This window comes from Aspergillus brasiliensis, assembly GCF_001889945.1.
Source record: "Aspergillus brasiliensis CBS 101740 unplaced genomic scaffold ASPBRscaffold_8, whole genome shotgun sequence".
Classification (NCBI taxonomy): domain Eukaryota; kingdom Fungi; phylum Ascomycota; class Eurotiomycetes; order Eurotiales; family Aspergillaceae; genus Aspergillus; species Aspergillus brasiliensis.
The window spans coordinates 119847-139869 of NW_027137449.1; the positions used below are offsets into that span (position 1 = coordinate 119847).

Consider the following 20023-nt stretch of genomic DNA (forward strand, 5'->3'; position numbering starts at 1 on the left):
TGCCATCAGGCAGCAATAGCCGTATACCAAGATCGGTTAGTGCTGACTCCGACCGTAACACCAGTCATCTCGAACTTCAGCGAGGCTGAACAGGACACGAATCTTCACCAGAATCACAATGGCCAGAAGGAGCACCCCAAAGTCCCGCACGGGATGTACAACCTGCAAGTAGGTCGACAGCCTCTGTATCAGCACGAATGTCTCTAACCCGAACAGGACCCGTCACGTCAAGTGCGACGAAGCTAAACCTCATTGTCTGCGGTGCAAGCAATCAAATCGAACCTGCGGGGGATACACATCGCCGGCATCCACCTGCGCTCTCGATCGAATCACAGCATATAGTATTCCTTTTAAGGTTCCTGGCGGTAGAGTGGATCGCCAACTCCTCCATTTCTACTGTGTCGAGGCCGCGTCGAGCCTTTCCAGCTTCTCCGACCCTGACTTTTGGAGTCGACTCCTTTTGCAGAGATGTCACCATCAACCGGTGATTCGCAATGCGCTGGTCACCCTTAGCGCTATTTATCGCGACTATATGTTCAAGGATGATGTTGTGATAAACTCCGACCGTCCATCGCCGCAGCATCTGCAGCTCATCGCCAGATCTCACAAGCAGCTCCGGATGCACCTTTACTCACCGGAGGCATCGACCGAAGTGGCTTTGATTTGCAGCGTGATCTTTTACGCCTATGAAGCTCTTCTGGGCAATGCTACCCAAGCAATTCGACATCTGGATCAGGGGCTGATCCTGCTGCAACGGTGTCAGGCTATCACTGCCGTGCATTCTGCCACGGATGACATTCTGCTGCGCTTAACCGCATTATTAGCTACCCTGGACGTCCAGGCAAGCACATACAACTTTAATCGGCGGCCTAGATTGTCATTAGTGTCTCCATTGGAAAAGTCTGGGCATGTCCCGATCATCCCCGACCGCTCCACCCTGGCGGATGCACGAGCAGCACTCACAAAGTTGCAGAACTGGATGCTGCACCATCTGGCGTCTTCCCAGCCATACAAGAAGCTAGGGTTGCAGGCGATGCCGGCTACTATCCTGATCGAGCGACATCAGTTATATGAGCAATTGACAAAGTATCTCGAGGCTGTGAGCGCGGGATCGACTGACAGTCCTGGTGCGAGCAGCGGTGATTACCTCCTTCTTCGACTCCAAGCTCGAATATTCCGCACTGTTCTGGCGGAGGATATTCCCTTCTTGCAGAGCCAAGATTGTAGTTTCCTTGGACACTGTCTAGAGGATGTATCAGCCCTCTTAGAAACATTGTCCCCACACTCCACGACGAAGGATGCTGCTTCTGCGCAAAGAACATTCACACTGAGTACTCAGATTATCGCAGCGCTGTTCTACATCTGCGTCAAAAGCACCCACCCCAGCACAGTGGAGGCCGCACTCTCTCTACTGCAGCACACGAAGCTGCCAAGACGTGACGGGATATGGGACGCACGGGCGGTGGAAGCCGTGGTGCATGGCATTCGACAATCCAGCAAGCTGCCTGGATGGCGCATCGGCGGAAAGGAAGCAGCAGGATATCGGCTAGAGTATGCCAATGCGGACGTTATCAACGCAGCTGCAGCAGGGGGCGTGTATGAGCTACGGGAAATGCTGCGTCGTGATGAGCAGTCTATCACGTGTGGCGATATCTCTAGCAGGGTATCTAGATCTTAACTACCCCCACGAGCTGTGGACAAGGTGAGCTGGCTGGCCGCTCTGGGCTTCTCAGCTTCCGGGACGGTTACACCCGGTTCGTATCTGATGGCCGACTTCCACGGCGCCAAAGCGGGATGATGTCAACACATCAAAGCCATCCGGCTAATTTGCGCGCAGGGATCGGGGAGAGTTGACCAGTCACACTCGTAGCCGGCGCGTCGCCTCACTTTTGAGTTACGCCATGGACAGATAACAGCCAGTTATGGCTGACCTCTAAACCTAGATCGACACGGCTTTGTGGTCGATGGCATGATAGCCTCCCCGGCCTAGAGATAGAGAGCCATCCTCGGCATGTGCCATCCCCATCAAACGTGGGGGTCACTTTGCGGGGATGAAATGCGGGGGATGGCCGCTACTAGTGTAGCCCGTTAGTCTCGAGCTTGAAGCTTAAATAGCCTGCGGGCTGGCCAGGCGGGAGAGCGTGGGGGTGGTGATAGACGACGGGGTTATATGTCGACTTGCCCTCGAGCCAGCCTGCTCTGATCACCTCTTACCAACTATTAACAAAACATCTTACTTGACATGGAGCTTGACAAGCCAGCCGCGATCCACGATGAAGGCACGGACGTGACCAAGCCAACCATCGATGGACTTCCATCTACGCCAGTTCTAGTGACGGAGGAAGATAGCAAGCGCATCGCTCACAAAACCGACCGAACCATCCTGGTGATCTTGGTCTGGGTATATTTCCTGCAGATCCTAGACAAGACAGTCTTGGGTTTTGGCGCCACGTATGGCCTGAAGGAGGACACCCACCTCACCGGGGATGAGTACTCGCTGGTCGGTTCGATCGCCCCGATCGCGCAGCTCGCATGGCAGCCCTTCTCCTCCTGGCTGATCGTGACCGTCCCGCCTCGCATCCTGATGCCCACATTGGTGCTTGGATGGGGCATCGCGCAGACCTGCATGGCAGCATGCAGCAACTTCGGCGGGCTGATGGCCACGCGGTTCTTCCTCGGCCTCTTTGAGGCTGGCTGCCTCCCACTCTTCAGTCTCCTCACGAGTCAGTGGTATCGTCGTGCTGAGCAACCGATCCGAGTAGCCGCCTGGTATGGCACGAACGGCGTGGCGACCATCATCGCAGCGGTGCTCTCCTTCGGCCTCGGACACATCAAATCGGGTGTACTGAAAGAGTGGCAAATGTATGCCTCCCCAATGATCTCCCTAGTTCTAGCAAACACTAATCTGAACAGCATCTTCCTCGTCGTCGGCCTCATCACCATCATCTCCAGCCCGATCGTCTACTGGCGCCTCGACAACGACATCCCGTCGGCACGCTTCCTCACCGAAGAAGAAAAGCTCCAAGCAATGGAGCGTCTACGAGCGAACCAGACGGGCGCCGGATCACGCGAATTCAAGCTCAGTCACGTCTACGAAGCCGCCCTCGAGCCCAAAACCTACCTCTGGGCTAGCATGGCCCTACTGCTCAACATTGGCGCCTCCGTCTCCAACGTCTTCGGGCCGTTGATCCTCCAAGGCCTCGGCTACGACACATACACCACCACCTTGCTGAACATGCCCTTCGGCGCCGTGCAAGTCATCGTCATCTTGTTGGCCAGCTACCTCGCCCAAAAGGCTCGACTAAAGGGCATTATCCTCGCGGTGCTGATGCTCCCCGTCGTGGCGGGACTGGCTATCCTGTATGCTGTTCCACGGAATAGTTCAACCACTGGCGCCCTCATGGCGGGATACTATCTCATTGCATTCTTATTCGGCGGGAACCCGCTGATCGTCAGCTGGATCGTGGCGAACACTGCGGGCACGACGAAGAAATCCGCCAACATGTCCTTATACAATGCTGCTGTATCGGCAGGGAACATCGTCGGTCCTCTACTTTTCAATGAGAAAGACGCGCCAGCATACCGGCCTGGTGTGAGAGCATGCGTGGGGATCTTCGTGGCGTTGATCGCAGTGTTCCTGCTCCAATGGGTCGACCTGTGGGTACTGAACAAGATGCAAGAGAAGCGACGCGTCCGCAACGGCAAGCCCGCGAAGGTAGTAGACGTATCGATGCAGAGCGATCGAATGATGGCGATCGAGCAGACACTCGAAGCAAACGGGGAGGAAGGACATGTGGGTGCGAATGGACTGTTGGATTTGACGGATGGGAAGAATGAGGATTTTGTATATGTTTATTGATAACTCATACCTGCGTTCTTTGTTAATTTACATACTACCCACCCTCCATAACATTCTAATAATCAACTAGCATCCCCTACACTCCTTAACCCACAACCCAATCCCCTCATACTCCCCATCAGCATCATCATCATCCCCACCCAACCAATAAATCCTCCTCACCTGCCCCTCCCTCGGCTGCACCCCCCACGCCTCCTCCCCATTCAACACCAAATAATTATCCTCATCCACACCAAACCCAGTCACACTTGCCCCAGCTGCTGCAGCATCATCCGGCTCCGTCAATCCAATCGGCTCCGTCTGATCCTGCATAACATAGAGATGCTGAATACCAGTGCTAGTATCGTATTGTTTGTGGCCTGTAATCACGGTGTTGTTGGATCCGCCTTTTACTGTATTATAGGGAGTAGGTTGCGTTAGTATAGGATTGAGAGGGGTACTAGGCAAAGAGTGGGGGGAAGGGGAGGAGCGTACGGATGAGGATGGGGTAGTGCTGGATGTCGCCGGTGCCGATGTATAGATGTGCTATATTAATACAATTTAGTATGTACTATGTAGGATGATGGTTGTAGTAGTAGGGAGAGGAAGGGGAGGGGGGTACGTACATCCATCAGTAACAACTGTCCAGCCTCCGTCTGCGACGAGGGTGTATGTAGATGGAAAGGAGGAGGAGGCGGCGGTGGTGGTGGTGGCGAGGAGGGAGGTGAGAGTGGTGATGAGGGGGAGGGAGAGGAATTTCATGTTGTTCACTAGTGAAATGAGATTAGAATGAGTTGGGTAATTAGTAGAGTGTTAGTTAGAGTCTGTTGAAACTGAGGGGTGGAAGAAAGGAGATTATTTATACAGGATTCAGGTGCTTCTATGGAGTAGAGGGGGAGCTATTTTAAGATTTCGGGTCCCGCTGATCATCAGTGGCGAGTTAACTTCAGTCTAGGGGATGTAGTAGATGCACTGCATTGATTGACTTGCAGAATATGTAGGTTGATTGTAATGGAATAGGGGTAGTAGGTAATAAGATTGGCTATGCCAGATACTGGAGAATTGATAATTTTGCAGAGGAATGGGGAGTATATTCAGACTACTCAATATTTCAACAGTAGATCAACCATATTAATTTTAATGATGAGGAGACTGTAGATAGACTCAAATCTAAGACCATCAGTCCCCGGTAACTTACCGCTGATCGGGTTGGCCCGGTAGCAAGTAGCAAGTAGCAACGCCAACATTCAAGCGCACCGGATTGTGCGGGGAACCGAACTTGTAGTTCCGATGCATGTCTCACTTCTGCCCATTGCAAGGGAACTGCCACAGGCAGCCACCTTGCTTGGAATTAGAATTTTGTTTGTGTGGAATAGTGATGAAATGTTGCATTAATATCCAATTCACAACCAAGTTCTTGTTCTTGTTGGTTCACCGACTGTGTACTCAGACTAATTTTTCACTTTAGAGCAGATTGAAGAATAAAATAGAGAATGATCCACTTGAAGGCCGGAACAATGCATGTGTCTTGGAAAGAAACAACGAGAGTAGATTATAGAGGTGGTATGTCCGTCGTAGGCCTACTGCTAACTCATATATAGTGTCTACAGAGTCTCCATATCACAGTGCATGGGAACAATATGTGGCAGCCTGGATGTATACCGGGATCCCATAGGATATGGTATCTAACAGTGAAGCTGGGTATTCCCTCAATTTGCCTTGTTCACTGCTTGCGCATCATGTGAAGCCTCAAAACCTTTGACAGGACCAGATTGTGTCGAGACACAATAATGGCTCCCATCGCGCTCTTCGTTGACCTCAGCACCAGACAAGCACAAAGACATACTAGCAGTCTTACAACTGGGGTAAATCAAATCTTTTCGTTCAAACAGCACGGGTGAATGTGTGGCAGCAGACTGCTCGACTAACACAATACACATAGCAGATACATCTCCCTGTGTCAGCTAACCTTCGGATGATAATTGCCATGATTCACATCGAACCCGGCTCCACCCAGGAGCAAAGTCTCCCCTTCGAAATTGAAGAATGGATAGAATTGGCTATTGGCATGTTTGTCATCCTGCTCCGACTCTTCGCTCGAACTAGAGCAGTGGGGTTTAGGAAATGGCAAGGTGATGATTACCTCAGTATCGTGACTCTTGTTCTCTGGGGGGTGAGTAATACGATCCCTGGCGGACGGGTGACGAAGAAGGCTGACCCGTGTTCTACCAGACGGAAGTCTTCATGTTCAAGTTCGTGTGTAAGTTCGTCGTCTCCTTGAAATTGGTATCTGATTGACATGCTATCATGGTTATTAGTCCGCTTCGGCGCCAATGCTAGGCTCACCGACGCGCATAGAGCATCCATGGAGGAGTGGGAGATGAACGAGCGGCAGTTTGGAGCCAAATGCCTACTCATTAGCTGGATTGTCTACGTGACCCTCATCTGGATGTTGAAGGCCTGTATGTTGTTTTTCTACAAGCGTCTGACGTATGTGCCCGATCCCATGTCGATTAGAAAATCGCACTGACGCCGGTAGAATTGGCCTCGTTCAGCAAAAATACGTCAAGGTCGCGGCAGGCTTGTGCTCAGGCACATACATCGCCGCCATCCTGACCATCCTGCTGCACTGTACCCCCATCGACAAGCTGTGGCAGATCTATCCGAATCCTGGTAGTAAGTTGATAGCCTAGGCACCATGCCTGCAGCAGTCTTGGTGCGGCTAACGGATATCAGAGGCGTGTACGCAAGGCTCGGCGAACTACATTGGCGTTGCGGTGACTAATATCTTGTAAGTCACAATACACGCCACAACCTACGCTGCTAACGACTGATGGTGTTGTCATCTAGGACGGACGCCGTGCTGCTCTCGATCCCCCTCCCGTTACTGATCCAAGTGCAACTCCCCTGGCGCCGGTATGCCCCCAGCAGACACAATTGTGATAGTCGAGTCACTCACACTCAATAGCAAACTGGTGATCGGCCTGCTGCTTTTCGGGGGCGTATTTGTGATGGTTGCCGCACTGTTCCGCTGCATCCTTTCGCTATGGCACATCGAATCCGTCAATACCAGTAATCTCTGGGCCACACGCGAGACCGTACGTTCCCTTCACCCCTCCAGCCTCTCCAATGATTATTCTGAGCACGCGATAGATTATTGCGGTCATCACTGTCAACATTCCATGCATCTGGCCGTTGCTTCGGAGATCATCCTCGTCGCCCGACGTATCGGCTGGGGGCAGTGGAGTCGGCAGGTACAAGATGGGACCGTTAGCGGGGACGGGAGCAGCGAACCGGAGACCAGCCGGGGCCGAGTCTATCTTGGAGGACAGCCAATCTCAGTTTGTCAGTAATGTTCGGGGAGGGTCAGACCGAGCAGTGGAAGAGGAGGCCGGGCGATGTGTCGATGGGATTCAGGTGACGACCGAGTATGAGGTGAAACATGATTCGGACGGGGCCAAGTCTGGAGGATGAAGGAACCGAGTAACTTGAGTCAGTTGCGACAAGGGCACGTGATGTGGCACGCGCAATGCCAATTCCGTCCCTAAACGGGAAGGCGGTTGCTATGCCCGAAACAGCCTAGTGCCAGAGCTGATTTTTTCTGTTTCTCTCCGCTTTCTGTTTCTGATTGTACACTTTTGCCCCTCTGCTTTCCTGGGTGTTTTGCTTTCGCAACTGTTTCTGTTTGGATATTGTCCAATAGTGGATGTGTTCATCTTATCATGTCCGATGTCTAATGTCTAATGTTTGACACACTGAATGAAGATAACTGGTGTGCCTGTCCGTGGCTAACCGGACTGAGTCGACCTGAGAGAAGGGTAACCGCCGCTAGAAGCCCGCTAGAATCCACTTGCTGGCCGCTTGCATCCCGTGATAGGCTCGTGATTAGGTAACGCTTTGGCAGGAAGGTGGAGAAATTTTCGCCCGCGGCGACTGACGTTATGGAACGAACTGCCCCGATCTTGGGAAAATTCGGTCCAGACGGCCAGTCATGAGAAAATCTTGCCGTTCCCCCCAAGGATGGCCACATGGGAAAAAAGGTTTGTCATGTTGTCTCTGTTTCTGTTTTTCCTTCTTCCCCCAAAACTCAATCCGGTCATCATTGACGTTGACTGACACATCGACTCCCTCGCCAGCTGTCGTGCGCTGAGGCTATCTTCTCCGCTGCCTCACGCCCTCTTCCTCTCGCCCTCCTAATCTCCTCACGCCTTTCCCCACCGCAGCTGAACACCTGCCGGCTATGGAGGACGACAAGGTCACTTCCCCAGGGAAGCTGCCCGTCGACAGCGCCGTCACCGAGAATGGCTCCCAATCCCCCTCTGATCGCTCCCTCACTCCGTCCGGCCTGCGCGAGCGCCGCCGCAATGGCCTCACCAAGGACGTCGAAAGTGACAATGAGGAGGAGGAAACCAAGCTCAAGCGCAACCTGAAGAACCGTCACCTGCAGATGATCGCCATTGGTGAGTGAAAGACACCTCGATCAGACAATTGGCACTGCTGTGAACTCGTCACTAACCCCCCGCAGGTGGCACCATTGGTACAGGTCTCTTCATTAGCAGTGGAACAGCCCTATCGGAGGCTGGCCCTGCGGGTTCCCTCATTGCCTACGCCTTCGTCGGTTCTATTGTCTACTCGGTCATGTGTTCGTTGGGAGAGATGGCTACCTATATTCCCATTCCCGGTGCCTTCACCTCCTACGCCGCGCGTCTCGTCGACCCCAGCTTGGGTTTCGCCATGGGCTGGATCTACTGGTTCAACTGGGCTTCCACCTACGCCGTCGAATTGACCGCGTCCGGTATGATCATCCAGTACTGGAACGATCAGCTGTCCATTGCCATCTTCATCGGTGTCTTCTGGGTCGTCATCTCCGCCATCAACTTCCTCCCCGTCGGTTTCTACGGCGAGCTGGAGTTTTGGTTCTCTATCACCAAGGTCTTGACCGTGTTGGGCTTCATGATCTTCGCCATCTGCATTGATGCGGGTGTGGGCAAGCAGGGCTACATTGGCTTCAAGTACTGGCATGACCCGGGTGCTTTCGCTCCCTACCTCATCACCTCCAATGAATCCATCGGCAAGTTTGTCGGTTTCTGGGCCGTGCTCATTCAAGCTGGTTTCTCTTACCAGGGCACCGAGCTGGTCGGTGTCGCCGCTGGTGAGACCGAGAACCCCCAGAAGACTGTCCCCTCCGCCATCCGCAAGACCTTTATCCGTATCTTGGTTTTCTTTGTCCTGACCATCTTTTTCATTGGTCTGCTGGTCCCCTACACCAACCCCGACCTGGCCAGCGGGGCTGAAAACGCCTCCGCCTCCCCCATGGTCATCGCCGCCAACTTGGCCGGTGTCAAGGTTCTTCCTAGCTTGATCAACGCGGTTCTTCTGACTGTCGTGTTGTCCGCCGCCAACTCCAACGTCTACAGTGGTAGTCGTGTCCTGCTGGGCCTGGCCCAGGAGGGTTTCGCGCCCCCGGTCTTCGGCTGGGTCACTCGCCGCGGTGTCCCCTACGTCAGTGTGGCGTTCACGGCTCTCTTCGGCCTGCTGGGTTTCATGAACGTCTCGGAATCGGGTACTACCGTCTTCAACTGGCTGGTCAACATCTCCAGTGTGGCTGGATTCATCTGCTGGACGTCCATCAACGCCAGTCACATTGCCTTCATGAAGGCACTGAAAGCCCGTGGTGTCTCTCGTGACACCCTTCCCTACAAGGCCATCTGGCAGCCCTGGTTGGCCTGGTATGGACTGTTCTTCAACATCCTGATCATTTTCACGCAGGGTTTCACCGCCTGGATTCCCACCTTCAATGTGTCCGACTTCTGGGTTGCCTATATCTGCCCGATTCTGTTTGTGATTCTGTACGTCGGCCACAAGGCGTGGTACCGCACAAGCTTTGTGCGGCCCAGCGAGGCCGATCTGGACACCGGCCGTCCGCCGTACTCTACTTGGGAATCTAGCAACCCCAAGGAGGGATGGGTGCGGAGGATCTGGGATAGCATCATGGGGTAGACGTGTGGATTCGGTGTGATTATATATAAAGAGTAGATGAATCTGGAGAGTTTGTTCGGTCGCATATAGCGGAGTTTGGCGTGCACTTTTGTAACAGATATATAGTTATATAGTTATATGATGGCTGGTGTCAGCTACCAAGCCTTATTTAGATGCAATTTACGTTCGATGTAATTAGCAATATATCTGAATCTCTTAAAGAGGACTCTTGTGCATTGGAACATCTATACTTAGTTGTGAATAGGTACTAATCTACCAGTCAGTGGTCAGGCTCTAACACCAACACCTTAATCATATTCACACCGACTCGCATCAATCTTTATGATCAATAAACTCAGCAAGGAACATATAAGGCAAAACAATGCTACGAGCAACATCAACCTCGTAGTAGTAATACCAAACCAAAATGTCCTTGCGTCCCTGCTACTACTAAACATGATAACTGGTAAGAGTGAATAGTATATATTGTGCCGTCTCGTATACTACCAATTCCAAAACTACGAAACAAGTACTACTAGTACTAGTAGTCCCAGAAGAGTAAGAGTACCCAATACTTACTCATATGAAGAACTTTTTAGACCAAAGTGATATATTTACATCATCATCATCATCATCAGTCAATCACAGCATAGTACCAAGTAAGTTGCTAAAGAGCAAAGTCGGACGTCAGAAATACTTACTAAATGTAAACATTTAGCATTCCCATCTAGTGGTAGAGTATTGTTTAGTAACTTACTTGTGACAGGACTAGGCTTCTGTCTATGCCGTAGAACAGCCCGGTGTGGATATTTGTAGCTAGTAGTTAGTATAGTTGCTTATCGTGTACATCAGCTCTAGTACTTTGATTTTAATCTTGGTGGATTGCATTGCATGTAATAGTAAGTGAATCAAAGATTCATTATTTTTCTTGACGGGGGGTATTTAAGGTGGTGACAGTGGTGGTAGTAACACTGCTAGTTACTAGCAGCAGTCACGGTGGGTTAGTTTAATCAAATAAGAGCAAGTCTTCCTGCCACTATACTATACGAATAAGGCTATAATATGACTTGTCATCATAATTAACAGGTTTTTGAACTAGCAACATCATGATACAAATATACTCTAACTGTGCGTGTCCTCGGCCTCCCATACTAGCATAGTATCCCCATAAACGGTCGTGATCATGAGTTCTTTCCGTAACAATAGATAGTTTGATATAGATTTCCTCCTCTTCTTCATCATTTCATTCGAGATAGCATTAGTAACCATAAGAGGTAAGCTGCGTGCAGACATGGTTGATGCATAAACACCAACAATACCCCATAAGTGCCATAAGCTGCATGCAACTACTGAAAGTCCTGATCCACCCCATTTTCCGCATATACTTGCAGACTATACTTGGCAAACACACTCCTCATTCGCATCTTCTCTCCGTAGCGACTGAACAATGGCGGCACGATGCAGAATATTGTTGCCAGCACAGCTAGAATAGAAACAGCCACGTTGGCCCCCAGGGCATCGAACATCTTGCTCCCAAACAGTGGGAAAGCAGCCGAGAGCAAGGACCGAATGATGGAGAGGGCAGCGAAGCCGCTAGCAGCGTAGCTTAGATAGCTGTCTGCCATATATGCCGTCACGACGATCTCCAATTCATTGAGTGCGTACCCGACGAAGAAGAGTGCTACCACGGAAACAAACCAGTGGACATTGGTCACCTGGGGAGGAATCGTCCAGGCGAACCACCAGAGCCCGATCGCAAGTACAGGTGCTCCGATGTAGATCCCCGTCAGCTTGTGTTCTGGTTTGAGAACTCCGCATTTCTTCTGGCGTTTATGGATTATGTGGTAGTCCAGGATGCGGGTCAAAGCGTTGGGGATCACGCCGAGTCCGATGGCAAGGAACGGGAGGGATGCTTGTTCCGTGCTGAAGCCAAATGCCTCGAAGACTGGGGGAAGGGCTTCTGTGAAGAGGTAGACCAAGGCCACGCAGACTCCGAATATCATTGTCACAATAAAGACGATAGGCTCGGTAAGGAAGAGACGGAGAGGCCGCAAGAGTCCGACTTGGAGGAAGGTGCGTAGGTCCGGCATGTAATCCGGGTTCTGCGCCTTGAAGGTATCGTTTCCGGTCAGCTTACGCAGAGTCTGGACTTCGCGCATAAGAAGAAGAGATGGTCGGGATTCTTTGATGCACAAGAGCAGCGCAGCGAGGAATGCCGAGACAATAGCGCCGACGTAAAACACCCATCTCCTGTTTCAGTGTTAGCACTCATAAGGCAAGAGGTTTGTGAGTCCTACCATCCAAAGCGAACAGATATATACGAGCTTATAATCGGCCCGGCGCTAACACCCATACAAGCCATCGACACATAAATCAACATGACGAAGATCCGATCATGCGTATTGAACATGTCTTCGATACTGCCGGTGATCACCACGGTAGGGATGGCAGACAGAAAGCCGGTGATGAAACGGCCGACGACCAGGGAAGGGATTGACGGGACCGCTGCGATGATGAGACAGAACACGCTGTATAGTGACGCGCTGAAGATATACAGCTTCTTTCGACCAAAGGATTCCGAGTAAGGGGGAAACACAATCCCCCCAAGACCCTGCCCTAAGAGATAACTATAGCAATCAGTGCCTATTTCTCCGCCATAAAAGGGTTTGGTAGCGTACGTTGATACATATAGAAACAACGTCAACGTCTTTGACGTCCCGAACTCAACCTGTGCTGCTGTGGCTGTTGTGGCCTGTCAAACTGTAAGACATTGTGCATGCTGTGCGGAGAGCACTACCTACCCCTGAGGTACTGAGACATGTCCTGGACAGTTGATGTCAGCAACATATCGGAGAAAGTCCAAGACAACCTCACGTGAAGAATTCCAACAGCGAGATCACAACGATATCGTAGGACTTGCGCACTGGGTGCCAGTTCCGCGGGTGTTTGCGATTTGTTCGAGCCCAGCGCAAGTGACACCCGTCTGGGGTCAGTTCTAGCCCATGCTCGGCAGCAAGGACGCTTAGATCAGAAAGCTCTTCAATTCCGAATTCACCCATTGTGAGAATATCAGTCGTTCACGATGGATGTCTCAGTCCATCGGTTGGTTTTAAAGACCAGGTGGTTGTGGATCAATCAAGGGATGCATACCTCGTACGGTGGTTGTGGAGATGATCAGTAGAACACGCGGATCACCTCCCCACTACTTTTGCCCCTTATTTGGACTAAGAAGCTGGGCGTAGGCCAGTACGATGAGTGGGAAAGGATGTCCGAAGACTCCCAAGCAACAGAGCGTGCCTGCTAATGCGCCTAGTTGTTGTTAAGACCCATGAAATGACCCGAGCATGTAGTACACACTGGGGCTGTATGCTGCGGGAGCATCCTTGCGTGACGTATCACGCAGTATCTTTGACACAGAATTGACACGGATCATCTACTGGTTGTGTCGAGGCTTGGGGATGTTGGATGGTCTTCTTCATACGGGCATGTTGACGGGTAGTCGGCATACAGACTTCGGAAAAAGGGAGCTCTGGACTTGTTTCTGCCCTGCTCATAAGGCTAGCAACTGTATAGGGTGGCATGATATCACTTACCACATTCTGGAATGTAGCACCCTAACGAGCACGCAATTGGCTGTGGGTGTAAGGAGCCCACGGAATACGCGCAACAGGCAGCGTCAGACACGTGAGGGGTTGTGTGTTCCACGCAACAGTTGTTGATCCGCACATAGCTGAAGACTAATTGATACCTGTTCCTGGGAACTAACGATGTCGGCATAAGGCTGGTGGCCGTTGGGGCCTCCGTCACTATCGCTGACTGATGAGGACCACCACCCTGTTCTGCTTCCCTAATCGTAAGGGGAAAAGAAAATAATGCTGTTTGACCGCTTAGTGGATCCTGAAAGGAAAGCTTTCGTACTTTGAGCATGTTTCGGAACGTTCAAAAGTCACATAGCGCCCCAACGACGTTCCTTTAGTGTTGACGATCATCTCCATTGGGATAGAGCTTGTATCATTACGTGTGAGGGTTCACATATGGATGCAATGCGAACGAGCATTGGATCTGAGAAAGCCAAAATTAACACCCTGCAGTAGTTACCACACAACGCATTACGTAGAGCAATGATGTGACAAGCAAGGAAGGTGGCTCACGTGGACGCACAGGTCCTGGAGGCCACAAGCAACTGGTCTGCTGCTATCTGGGAGAGCATATTCACCGGACCCGAGTAAACCGGACCCAAGAGGTTGTGTTGGTGACAAATCAGCATACCTGTGGCCTAACAAAGCCATTATTAGGTACTTAAATCTGACTGGACGGTGCGGTCGTTCAGCGCTAAATCGTTGCGGAGGAATGAATGCCTGGCGGATAGCCTTGCAGCGCGTAGCGACAGCGGCGATACCAGAGCGGCCAACCAACGAGACAGACATGCATGTAGATTTGAAGCTGAGCTGCAAGGCTGTGGTTAACGATGATATTTTATTGGACTCACTCGGTGCCCTCTGTTTCATAGGCGTTCATGGAGGGCGCCTTGGATGCGCCATATGCCCACAATATAAAATCAGGATATAGTAGAGCTCCAATGTCTCTCCCGACTTGAACTCTTGTTTCCCTCACGACATCCAGACTCGCACATTCCCCATTACTTTGATAACATTGCAGCACCACCCGTGACCATAAAGCACACCTTCATCGTTTACATCTCTCAGAAAAGATGTCCATCATCAAGTCGATCCTCGACTGCATCCGGGGACCATCGCCCGACGTCCACCCTACCGATGCGCGCACTTCCGCAGTCGCATCCGATATTGTCAACATTCTTCTGACCGGTGAAAGTCGCGAGTCCATTCAAAAAAGATTGCATGAACAAGTTGATACGAACGGGTGGAGCGAGTCCATCGCCCAAGCTATCCTCCACGGCCTCAGCGATGCGATCAAAGCCGGAGCGGAAATGGCCGGCCCTGCCGCCGACGCTCTGACCAAAGCCAAAGAAGCTGGAGTGAATTTTGCGAAAGAGCACCCGGTATATACATTTGTCCTTGCCTTGGGCGTAATCGTGGCTTTAGCGCCGTGGGTGCTCGAAGTGTTGGGATTTGGGGAGTTAGGACCTATTGCTGGGTCTTTCGCAGCGAGGTGGCAGGCGACATACGCTGGATATGTGCCTCGTGGTGTACTTTGGACATACTTCCAACGGCTAGGAATGAAGTGGCATTGGGTGGGTTAAAGTGTCTATCCGCTAGGGGTCGGTCGAGCTGATGACAGGACCGTCAGGCGGCACAGATAATAAGTAAGATGGCATTATTGGGGTTGGGGATAGGAAGAGTCAAGTCGAAGCTGTAGTTAGCATCAATGGAAGCGAGAAACTCGGCAGCCATGGAGCATTTCCATGTGGAGTTGATGCTCTGGAATACCACAGCAGTAACAAGGCAGGTGTTAGTGCTTCGACCCAGTCTCTACAAGCAGACGGAATTATCTTCCAGGCAAGCCAGCACAAGGAGGAAATAGTGCTCAGAGAAATACTTGTGCAGTAAAAGATGAACATAAAAGCTGTCGAGGGTTCCGACCGAGCCGGTTGTCCAACCAGATCGGCGCTGCCACACGTCAAAAGGCGCGGCGATGACAACGAAGCTTATTATGTGGAAACCACGGATGGCTCACCAGGAACACCCGCCCCCATCCTCTGCCTATGCTCACTAGTGATGGTATTGTGCATGTCATCTGCCTCGTATCGATATTCGGGGGTTGCTTAGTGCAGACGTTATGCAGACAGGCGGGAGCACAACTCAAACGGGCATAGGGCTCTGCAAGCGAGGGTAGCAAGGTTAGCGTGGGCCCGGCTATCCGGCTTCAACTCCAGTCGATATCAACGGCCTTTGCAATCAGCTCCCAGAACAATCAGGAGGAATCTTGAGATCGTTCCAGATGTATTTTGTACTGTGACCGATCCGGACTAGATGACAATACGGGAGCCGCACACAGCCTCGGTCCAGCCAGTGATCGGGTTGCCGAACTCACAGCCGAAGCCTCCACCGAGTGGAGCCATGCCGTATCAGTGGATCCTGGACAAGCATTGGGATTTGCCCTTGGCTGAGATCGAATCATTCTTCACCCGGTCTGTCCCTGGGATGCCTGCAGCAGATGGATCAGGGTAGCGCTGCATAGTGTGATCGTGTCATGGCGCCGTCGGGCACCAGGCCCTAAGAAAATTCCTCAAAACACGCCATTACAGCCCCTAACAAGCCAATCCCTTTATAATCACGCCACTCCACCCGCCGTGATTTTAGTCTCAGTCCATCATGCTCCAATATCCAGCCAGCTCCTTCACGAGGGTCCCATTCACACCATGGCTAAGATCCCTCACTGGCGTCTGATTGTCGACCAGAGTGTCGTCACTCAGGAGATCATCGACTATCCCTATGCCGGCTCAGGGACCGAATCTGATCCGTTCGTCGTGGAATGGATTCCTAACGACCCACGTAACCCCATGCTCTTTAACAAGAACATGAAATGGGTCTACACCATCATCGCCGCGTTCGCGACTTTTGGCGTTTCCATGGCCTCGTCCGCATATGCGGGCAGTATCGATCAAGTGATGGAACACTTTAACATCGGCAGTGAAGTAGCCACTCTAGGTGTTTCACTGTTCGTGCTTGGATTTGCTGTTGGTCCCCTCGTCTGGGCACCGCTCAGTGAACTCATCGGACGCCAACTCGTTTTCTTCATCTCCTACATGGGCCTGGCCGTCTTCAGTGCTGGTGCAACAGGCTCGAAAAACCCATGGACTCTCATCATCTTGCGATTCTTCGCAGGATCGTTCGGATCCAGCCCTCTAACCAACGCGGGTGGACTGATCGCCGACGTCTTCCCCGCTGAACAGCGAGGATTGGCAATGAGTGTCTTCGCGGGTAGTCCCTTCCTCGGACCGACCCTTGGGCCTGTCATCGGCGGTTTCTTGGGTCAAGGCGCAGGTTGGCAATGGGTGGAAGGCTTCCTAGCGGCCTTCACTGGCCTTATCTGGATCATTCAGTTCCTCCTCGTTCCCGAAACATACGCCCCGGTTCTCCTTCGCAAGCGCGCCGACCGTCTCACCAAGCTCACTGGCAAAACATACATCAGCAAGCTGGACGTCGAGCGTGGCCGTGTCTCCGTGACCAGCGCCTTCGGAGCGGCCCTCCTGCGCCCGTGGATTCTTCTGTTTGCTGAGCCCATCGTTTTCCTTCTCTCGCTATACATGGCCATCGTCTACGGCACCCTGTACATGCTCTTCGACGCCTTCCCGATCGTCTACCAACAACTGCGCGGCTGGAACGAAGGCGTAGGCAGTCTGCCCTTCTTGGGGGTGATGGTCGGAATGATGATAGCCGTGGGATACAACATGTGGGACAACAAGCGGTATAAGCGGGTTCACGAGAAACACCGTGGGTTCGCACCACCCGAGGCGCGTCTTCCGCCCTCCATGATCGGAAGTATCACCATCCCAATCGGATTGTTCTGGTTCGCTTGGACAAACGGTCTCAACGTTCACTGGATCGTCAGTATCATCGCATCTGCTCCATTCGGATTTGGCATGGTCCTCGTCTTCCTTAACATCATGTCATACCTGATTGACGCGTACACCATCTATGCTGCATCTGTGTTGGCTGCTAATTCCATCATTCGAAGCTGTTTCGGTGCGGGATTCCCTCTTTTCACGACGTACATGTACCAGAACCTGGGTATTCATTGGGCATCGTGTATTCCAGCTTTCTTGTCCGTCGCTTGCTTGCCTTTCCCATTCATCTTTTATAAGTATGGTGCCGCTATCCGACGCAAGTGCAAGTATGCTGGCGAGGCAGATGCATTTATGAGGAAACTGGCTGAGAAGTCGTTGAACCCGGAAAAGAGCGAGGAGGTTGTGAAGGAAGAGGCCGAGGCCGTTGCCAATGGCGTGGATGAGACCCGGGTCGATCGGGAAGTGGACCTTGAGCGCGCTCAGTCGGTGGCCACTGGTTCAGACTCCAGTGATGATCATGAAGGTCGGCAGTACGAGGCGAACCCCTATGATATCGATCGGGTGAACACGAGAAATTCGGCGATCACGCAAAGATCGAGGTCGCGGTCGGTCAAGGAGAAGCGGAAGAAGTTCCTCGGATTCTAAGGGGTCAGGTGATTGTTGTAGTGAAGGGAAGGCGCTGGTGTTGGGTCTGTCCTAACCAGGCCGAATTCTGGTCGAGTGGAAGGGGATGTTAGCTTTGTGATACCAATCTGTTTGTTCAATTGTGATACCTTGCCATTCTTATATAACTATGAACGATAATAAGATAATCGATTAAGACATTGACACTGTTCTCCGGCCACATACAGTTTCAGGCATTATCCTATGTAAAACGCGTGCAATATATGGTCCACTCTAGTCATTACATTCATCACGTCTCATCGCTTATATGTCATCTAGAAATCAGCAGGCTCCGGAAGTTTCTCGGGGGTATCATCCCGATAGGTGTTAGTGATCAACCCCCCGAAACTCGGTGACCAGGCAACCCTGGGCGTCAACACGGGCAAGTCCCACAGTTCCGAAAGATACTTCAAGATCGAAGTATGAGTGAAGTCATTTGGCTGGTTTGTGGGGCGATTCTGTACAACACCCTTCCCAACCCAAGGAGACATCAGAAGCGTCGGAACACGGATTCCCAACCGGTCGAACTTGAACTCAATTTTGCTTCCATCCAGAGCCCACTCTTTATGAGTGAGATGGTCACCAGGGGGCACATTCTCCGGGGGAGAGACGTGGTCCGCGAAGCCGCCGTGCTCATCAAAGGTCAGGATGAAGAGGGTCTCGTTCCACTGCGGTGAGGACCGAAGCGCCTCATAGATGCTCTTGATGAATCCCTCGCCCATGTTGATGGGGGATGGGGGGTGGAATGACATGTACTGGCAGCATTCGGGATTGATCCAGGTAAACTGGGGAAGGGTGCCTGCCTGGGCGTCGCGGTAGAACTCGTCGATGGGCTTGATGTGAGACTCGGACTTGCCGGTCCTAAGAGTCCACTTGTAGAACAGTGCGTCTGGGAGAAAGCCGGTGGCGTTGGAGTAGTTGATCCAGCTGATGTTGGCGTTGGACAGCTGCTCGAAGATTGACACCTGAGGCAGAGCCGAAGTCAAGAAGCCAATGTCGTTCATTCCATGGCCGTGGCTAGTTCCAGATGTCAAGTAGGCGCGGTTGGGGTTAGTAGGACCGGGAACTGCAGCAAACCAGGCATCGAAGAGGACGAAGTTCTCAGCCATCGCATTGAGGACAGGGACATGGTCGGGGGTGTAGTAGTTGATGACTTCGGCAGCGCGGGAGAGATCGCGGTCGATGCCGTAGGAGCGGACCTGTTCGGTGACAAATCCTTGCATCGAAGCAGCACTCGTATTATCGGGATGGTACGTGCTATAGACCTGCATGGACCCCCCTGCGATGGAATGGTCGGGATCATCGGGGGCAACATTCTTGGCGGTGGGTTTGGCACAGACTTGGTGCGATGTATGATCTTCTATGTCAGAAGGATTGCAATATTTTCTGTTCACGAGGCCGTCAATGGTAGAATTGTAGGTCAGTCCTCCCGCGTAGGTATCGAACGAGAGATTCTCTTGAACCAGAACCACCACGTTCTTGATCGGACCGTGGGGGGCTAACGGCGTTTCGGAAGGACCATGAGGCAGGCCAGAAATACCCAAACCCAGGAAGAGAAGGGCCAAGACCAGCAGAACACTCATAATCAGGAGGATGGCCGTAATGAAGATTGACTTGGCCCAAGTTGAGATCCATGGTGGTGATCGCTGTCGGGGCATACCCTTTATGTCATCATCCGGTTCATACTCTACAACTTCACCATCGGGACCCAGTAGGGGACGACGCTCCTCGGGAGGCGGCGTCCCACGTGCTTGTTGCAACGATTTGATATCCATCGTGACGGTACAGGGGGATGAAGTTGTACGGTCGTACGACTGTGGCGGAGGGATGGAGGGACAACAGCCTCGAGGCCCTGCAGATGAAGAAGGGAACTTGGAAACATCGGGGGATATCCAGGCGGGGCCCAGCAGGGCCGATTGGCGGCCAATCTCTTGATCTCATGCCGGCAGCAACGCGAGCCATTGGCCTGCTGCGGAGCGTGACACGGTCCAGTCCCGCAACGCTAGTCCTTCTCAGGAGGATCCGCGCGCTTCTCGAATCTCGGCAAGCCGGAG

The 20023-nt window shown here is 52.1% G+C and overlaps 10 protein-coding genes across 10 annotated transcripts; 6 read left to right on the forward strand and 4 right to left on the reverse strand.

The window, feature by feature from the left end:
• Positions 1 to 118: 118 nt before the first annotated feature.
• Positions 119 to 1678, forward strand: ASPBRDRAFT_56135 (uncharacterized protein; the record flags this gene model as incomplete). The annotated part of the gene is made up of 3 exons (XM_067627500.1): positions 119 to 168; positions 343 to 1641; positions 1672 to 1678. The coding sequence occupies 3 exons, from the start codon at positions 119 to 121 to the stop codon at positions 1676 to 1678; spliced, it is 1356 nt and encodes a 451-aa protein (XP_067477568.1).
• A 564-nt stretch (positions 1679 to 2242) lies between these two features.
• ASPBRDRAFT_76083 (putative MFS transporter) lies at positions 2243 to 3859 on the forward strand (the record flags this gene model as incomplete). Its single annotated transcript, XM_067629306.1, has 2 exons — positions 2243 to 2862; positions 2914 to 3859. 2 exons carry the CDS (start codon positions 2243 to 2245, stop codon positions 3857 to 3859), a joined length of 1566 nt encoding a protein of 521 aa, XP_067477569.1.
• A 66-nt stretch (positions 3860 to 3925) lies between these two features.
• Positions 3926 to 4600, reverse strand: ASPBRDRAFT_128718 (uncharacterized protein; the record flags this gene model as incomplete). The annotated part of the gene is made up of 3 exons (XM_067618083.1): positions 3926 to 4251; positions 4334 to 4384; positions 4465 to 4600. 3 exons carry the CDS (start codon positions 4598 to 4600, stop codon positions 3926 to 3928), a joined length of 513 nt encoding a protein of 170 aa, XP_067477570.1.
• An 826-nt stretch (positions 4601 to 5426) lies between these two features.
• ASPBRDRAFT_677000 (uncharacterized protein) lies at positions 5427 to 7442 on the forward strand. The gene is made up of 8 exons (XM_067628939.1): positions 5427 to 6011; positions 6071 to 6098; positions 6157 to 6328; positions 6378 to 6514; positions 6575 to 6629; positions 6689 to 6754; positions 6807 to 6936; positions 6992 to 7442. Exons 1-8 carry the CDS (start codon positions 5814 to 5816, stop codon positions 7310 to 7312), a joined length of 1107 nt encoding a protein of 368 aa, XP_067477571.1. The 5' UTR covers positions 5427 to 5813; the 3' UTR covers positions 7313 to 7442.
• A 636-nt stretch (positions 7443 to 8078) lies between these two features.
• On the forward strand, positions 8079 to 9838 carry ASPBRDRAFT_56139 (amino acid permease; the record flags this gene model as incomplete). The annotated part of the gene is made up of 2 exons (XM_067627501.1): positions 8079 to 8298; positions 8364 to 9838. 2 exons carry the CDS (start codon positions 8079 to 8081, stop codon positions 9836 to 9838), a joined length of 1695 nt encoding a protein of 564 aa, XP_067477572.1.
• A 1325-nt stretch (positions 9839 to 11163) lies between these two features.
• On the reverse strand, positions 11164 to 12876 carry ASPBRDRAFT_197040 (uncharacterized protein; the record flags this gene model as incomplete). The annotated part of the gene is made up of 5 exons (XM_067621051.1): positions 11164 to 12067; positions 12115 to 12444; positions 12496 to 12569; positions 12619 to 12640; positions 12692 to 12876. The coding sequence occupies 5 exons, from the start codon at positions 12874 to 12876 to the stop codon at positions 11164 to 11166; spliced, it is 1515 nt and encodes a 504-aa protein (XP_067477573.1).
• A 144-nt stretch (positions 12877 to 13020) lies between these two features.
• Positions 13021 to 14239, reverse strand: ASPBRDRAFT_617882 (uncharacterized protein). The gene is made up of 4 exons (XM_067628334.1): positions 14087 to 14239; positions 13411 to 13879; positions 13175 to 13358; positions 13021 to 13126 (listed from the first exon to the last, which is right to left on the reverse strand). Exons 2-3 carry the CDS (start codon positions 13742 to 13744, stop codon positions 13213 to 13215), a joined length of 480 nt encoding a protein of 159 aa, XP_067477574.1. The 5' UTR covers positions 13745 to 13879; positions 14087 to 14239; the 3' UTR covers positions 13021 to 13126; positions 13175 to 13212.
• Positions 14240 to 14528: 289 nt separating this feature from the next.
• On the forward strand, positions 14529 to 15038 carry ASPBRDRAFT_129116 (interferon alpha-inducible IFI6/IFI27 family protein; the record flags this gene model as incomplete). The annotated part of the gene is made up of 1 exon (XM_067618112.1): positions 14529 to 15038. The coding sequence occupies one exon, from the start codon at positions 14529 to 14531 to the stop codon at positions 15036 to 15038; it is 510 nt and encodes a 169-aa protein (XP_067477575.1).
• A 1119-nt stretch (positions 15039 to 16157) lies between these two features.
• On the forward strand, positions 16158 to 17951 carry ASPBRDRAFT_56143 (MFS transporter; the record flags this gene model as incomplete). Its single annotated transcript, XM_067627502.1, has 1 exon — positions 16158 to 17951. The coding sequence occupies one exon, from the start codon at positions 16158 to 16160 to the stop codon at positions 17949 to 17951; it is 1794 nt and encodes a 597-aa protein (XP_067477576.1).
• A 293-nt stretch (positions 17952 to 18244) lies between these two features.
• ASPBRDRAFT_56144 (putative phosphatidylglycerol specific phospholipase) lies at positions 18245 to 19931 on the reverse strand (the record flags this gene model as incomplete). Its single annotated transcript, XM_067627503.1, has 2 exons — positions 18245 to 19783; positions 19842 to 19931. 2 exons carry the CDS (start codon positions 19929 to 19931, stop codon positions 18245 to 18247), a joined length of 1629 nt encoding a protein of 542 aa, XP_067477577.1.
• Between the last annotated feature and the right edge of the window lie 92 nt (positions 19932 to 20023).

What these genes read in the sequence shown, in the direction of transcription:
- ASPBRDRAFT_677000 (XM_067628939.1), top strand. Translation starts at nt 5,814, where the DNA reads ATGATAATTGCCATGATTCACATCGAACCCGGCTCCACCCAGGAGCAA. An exon ending in TTTTTCTACAAGCGTCTGAC is followed by an intron (nt 6,329 to 6,377) that starts GTATGTGCCCGA and finishes TGACGCCGGTAG; the next exon opens with AATTGGCCTCGTTCAGCAAA. An exon ending in TCTGGGCCACACGCGAGACC is followed by an intron (nt 6,937 to 6,991) that starts GTACGTTCCCTT and finishes AGCACGCGATAG; the next exon opens with ATTATTGCGGTCATCACTGT.
- ASPBRDRAFT_617882 (XM_067628334.1), bottom strand. Translation starts at nt 13,744, where the DNA reads ATGCTCAAAGTACGAAAGCTTTCCTTTCAGGATCCACTAAGCGGTCAA. An exon ending in GTGCTACATTCCAGAATGTG is followed by an intron (nt 13,359 to 13,410) that starts GTAAGTGATATC and finishes TGAGCAGGGCAG; the next exon opens with AAACAAGTCCAGAGCTCCCT.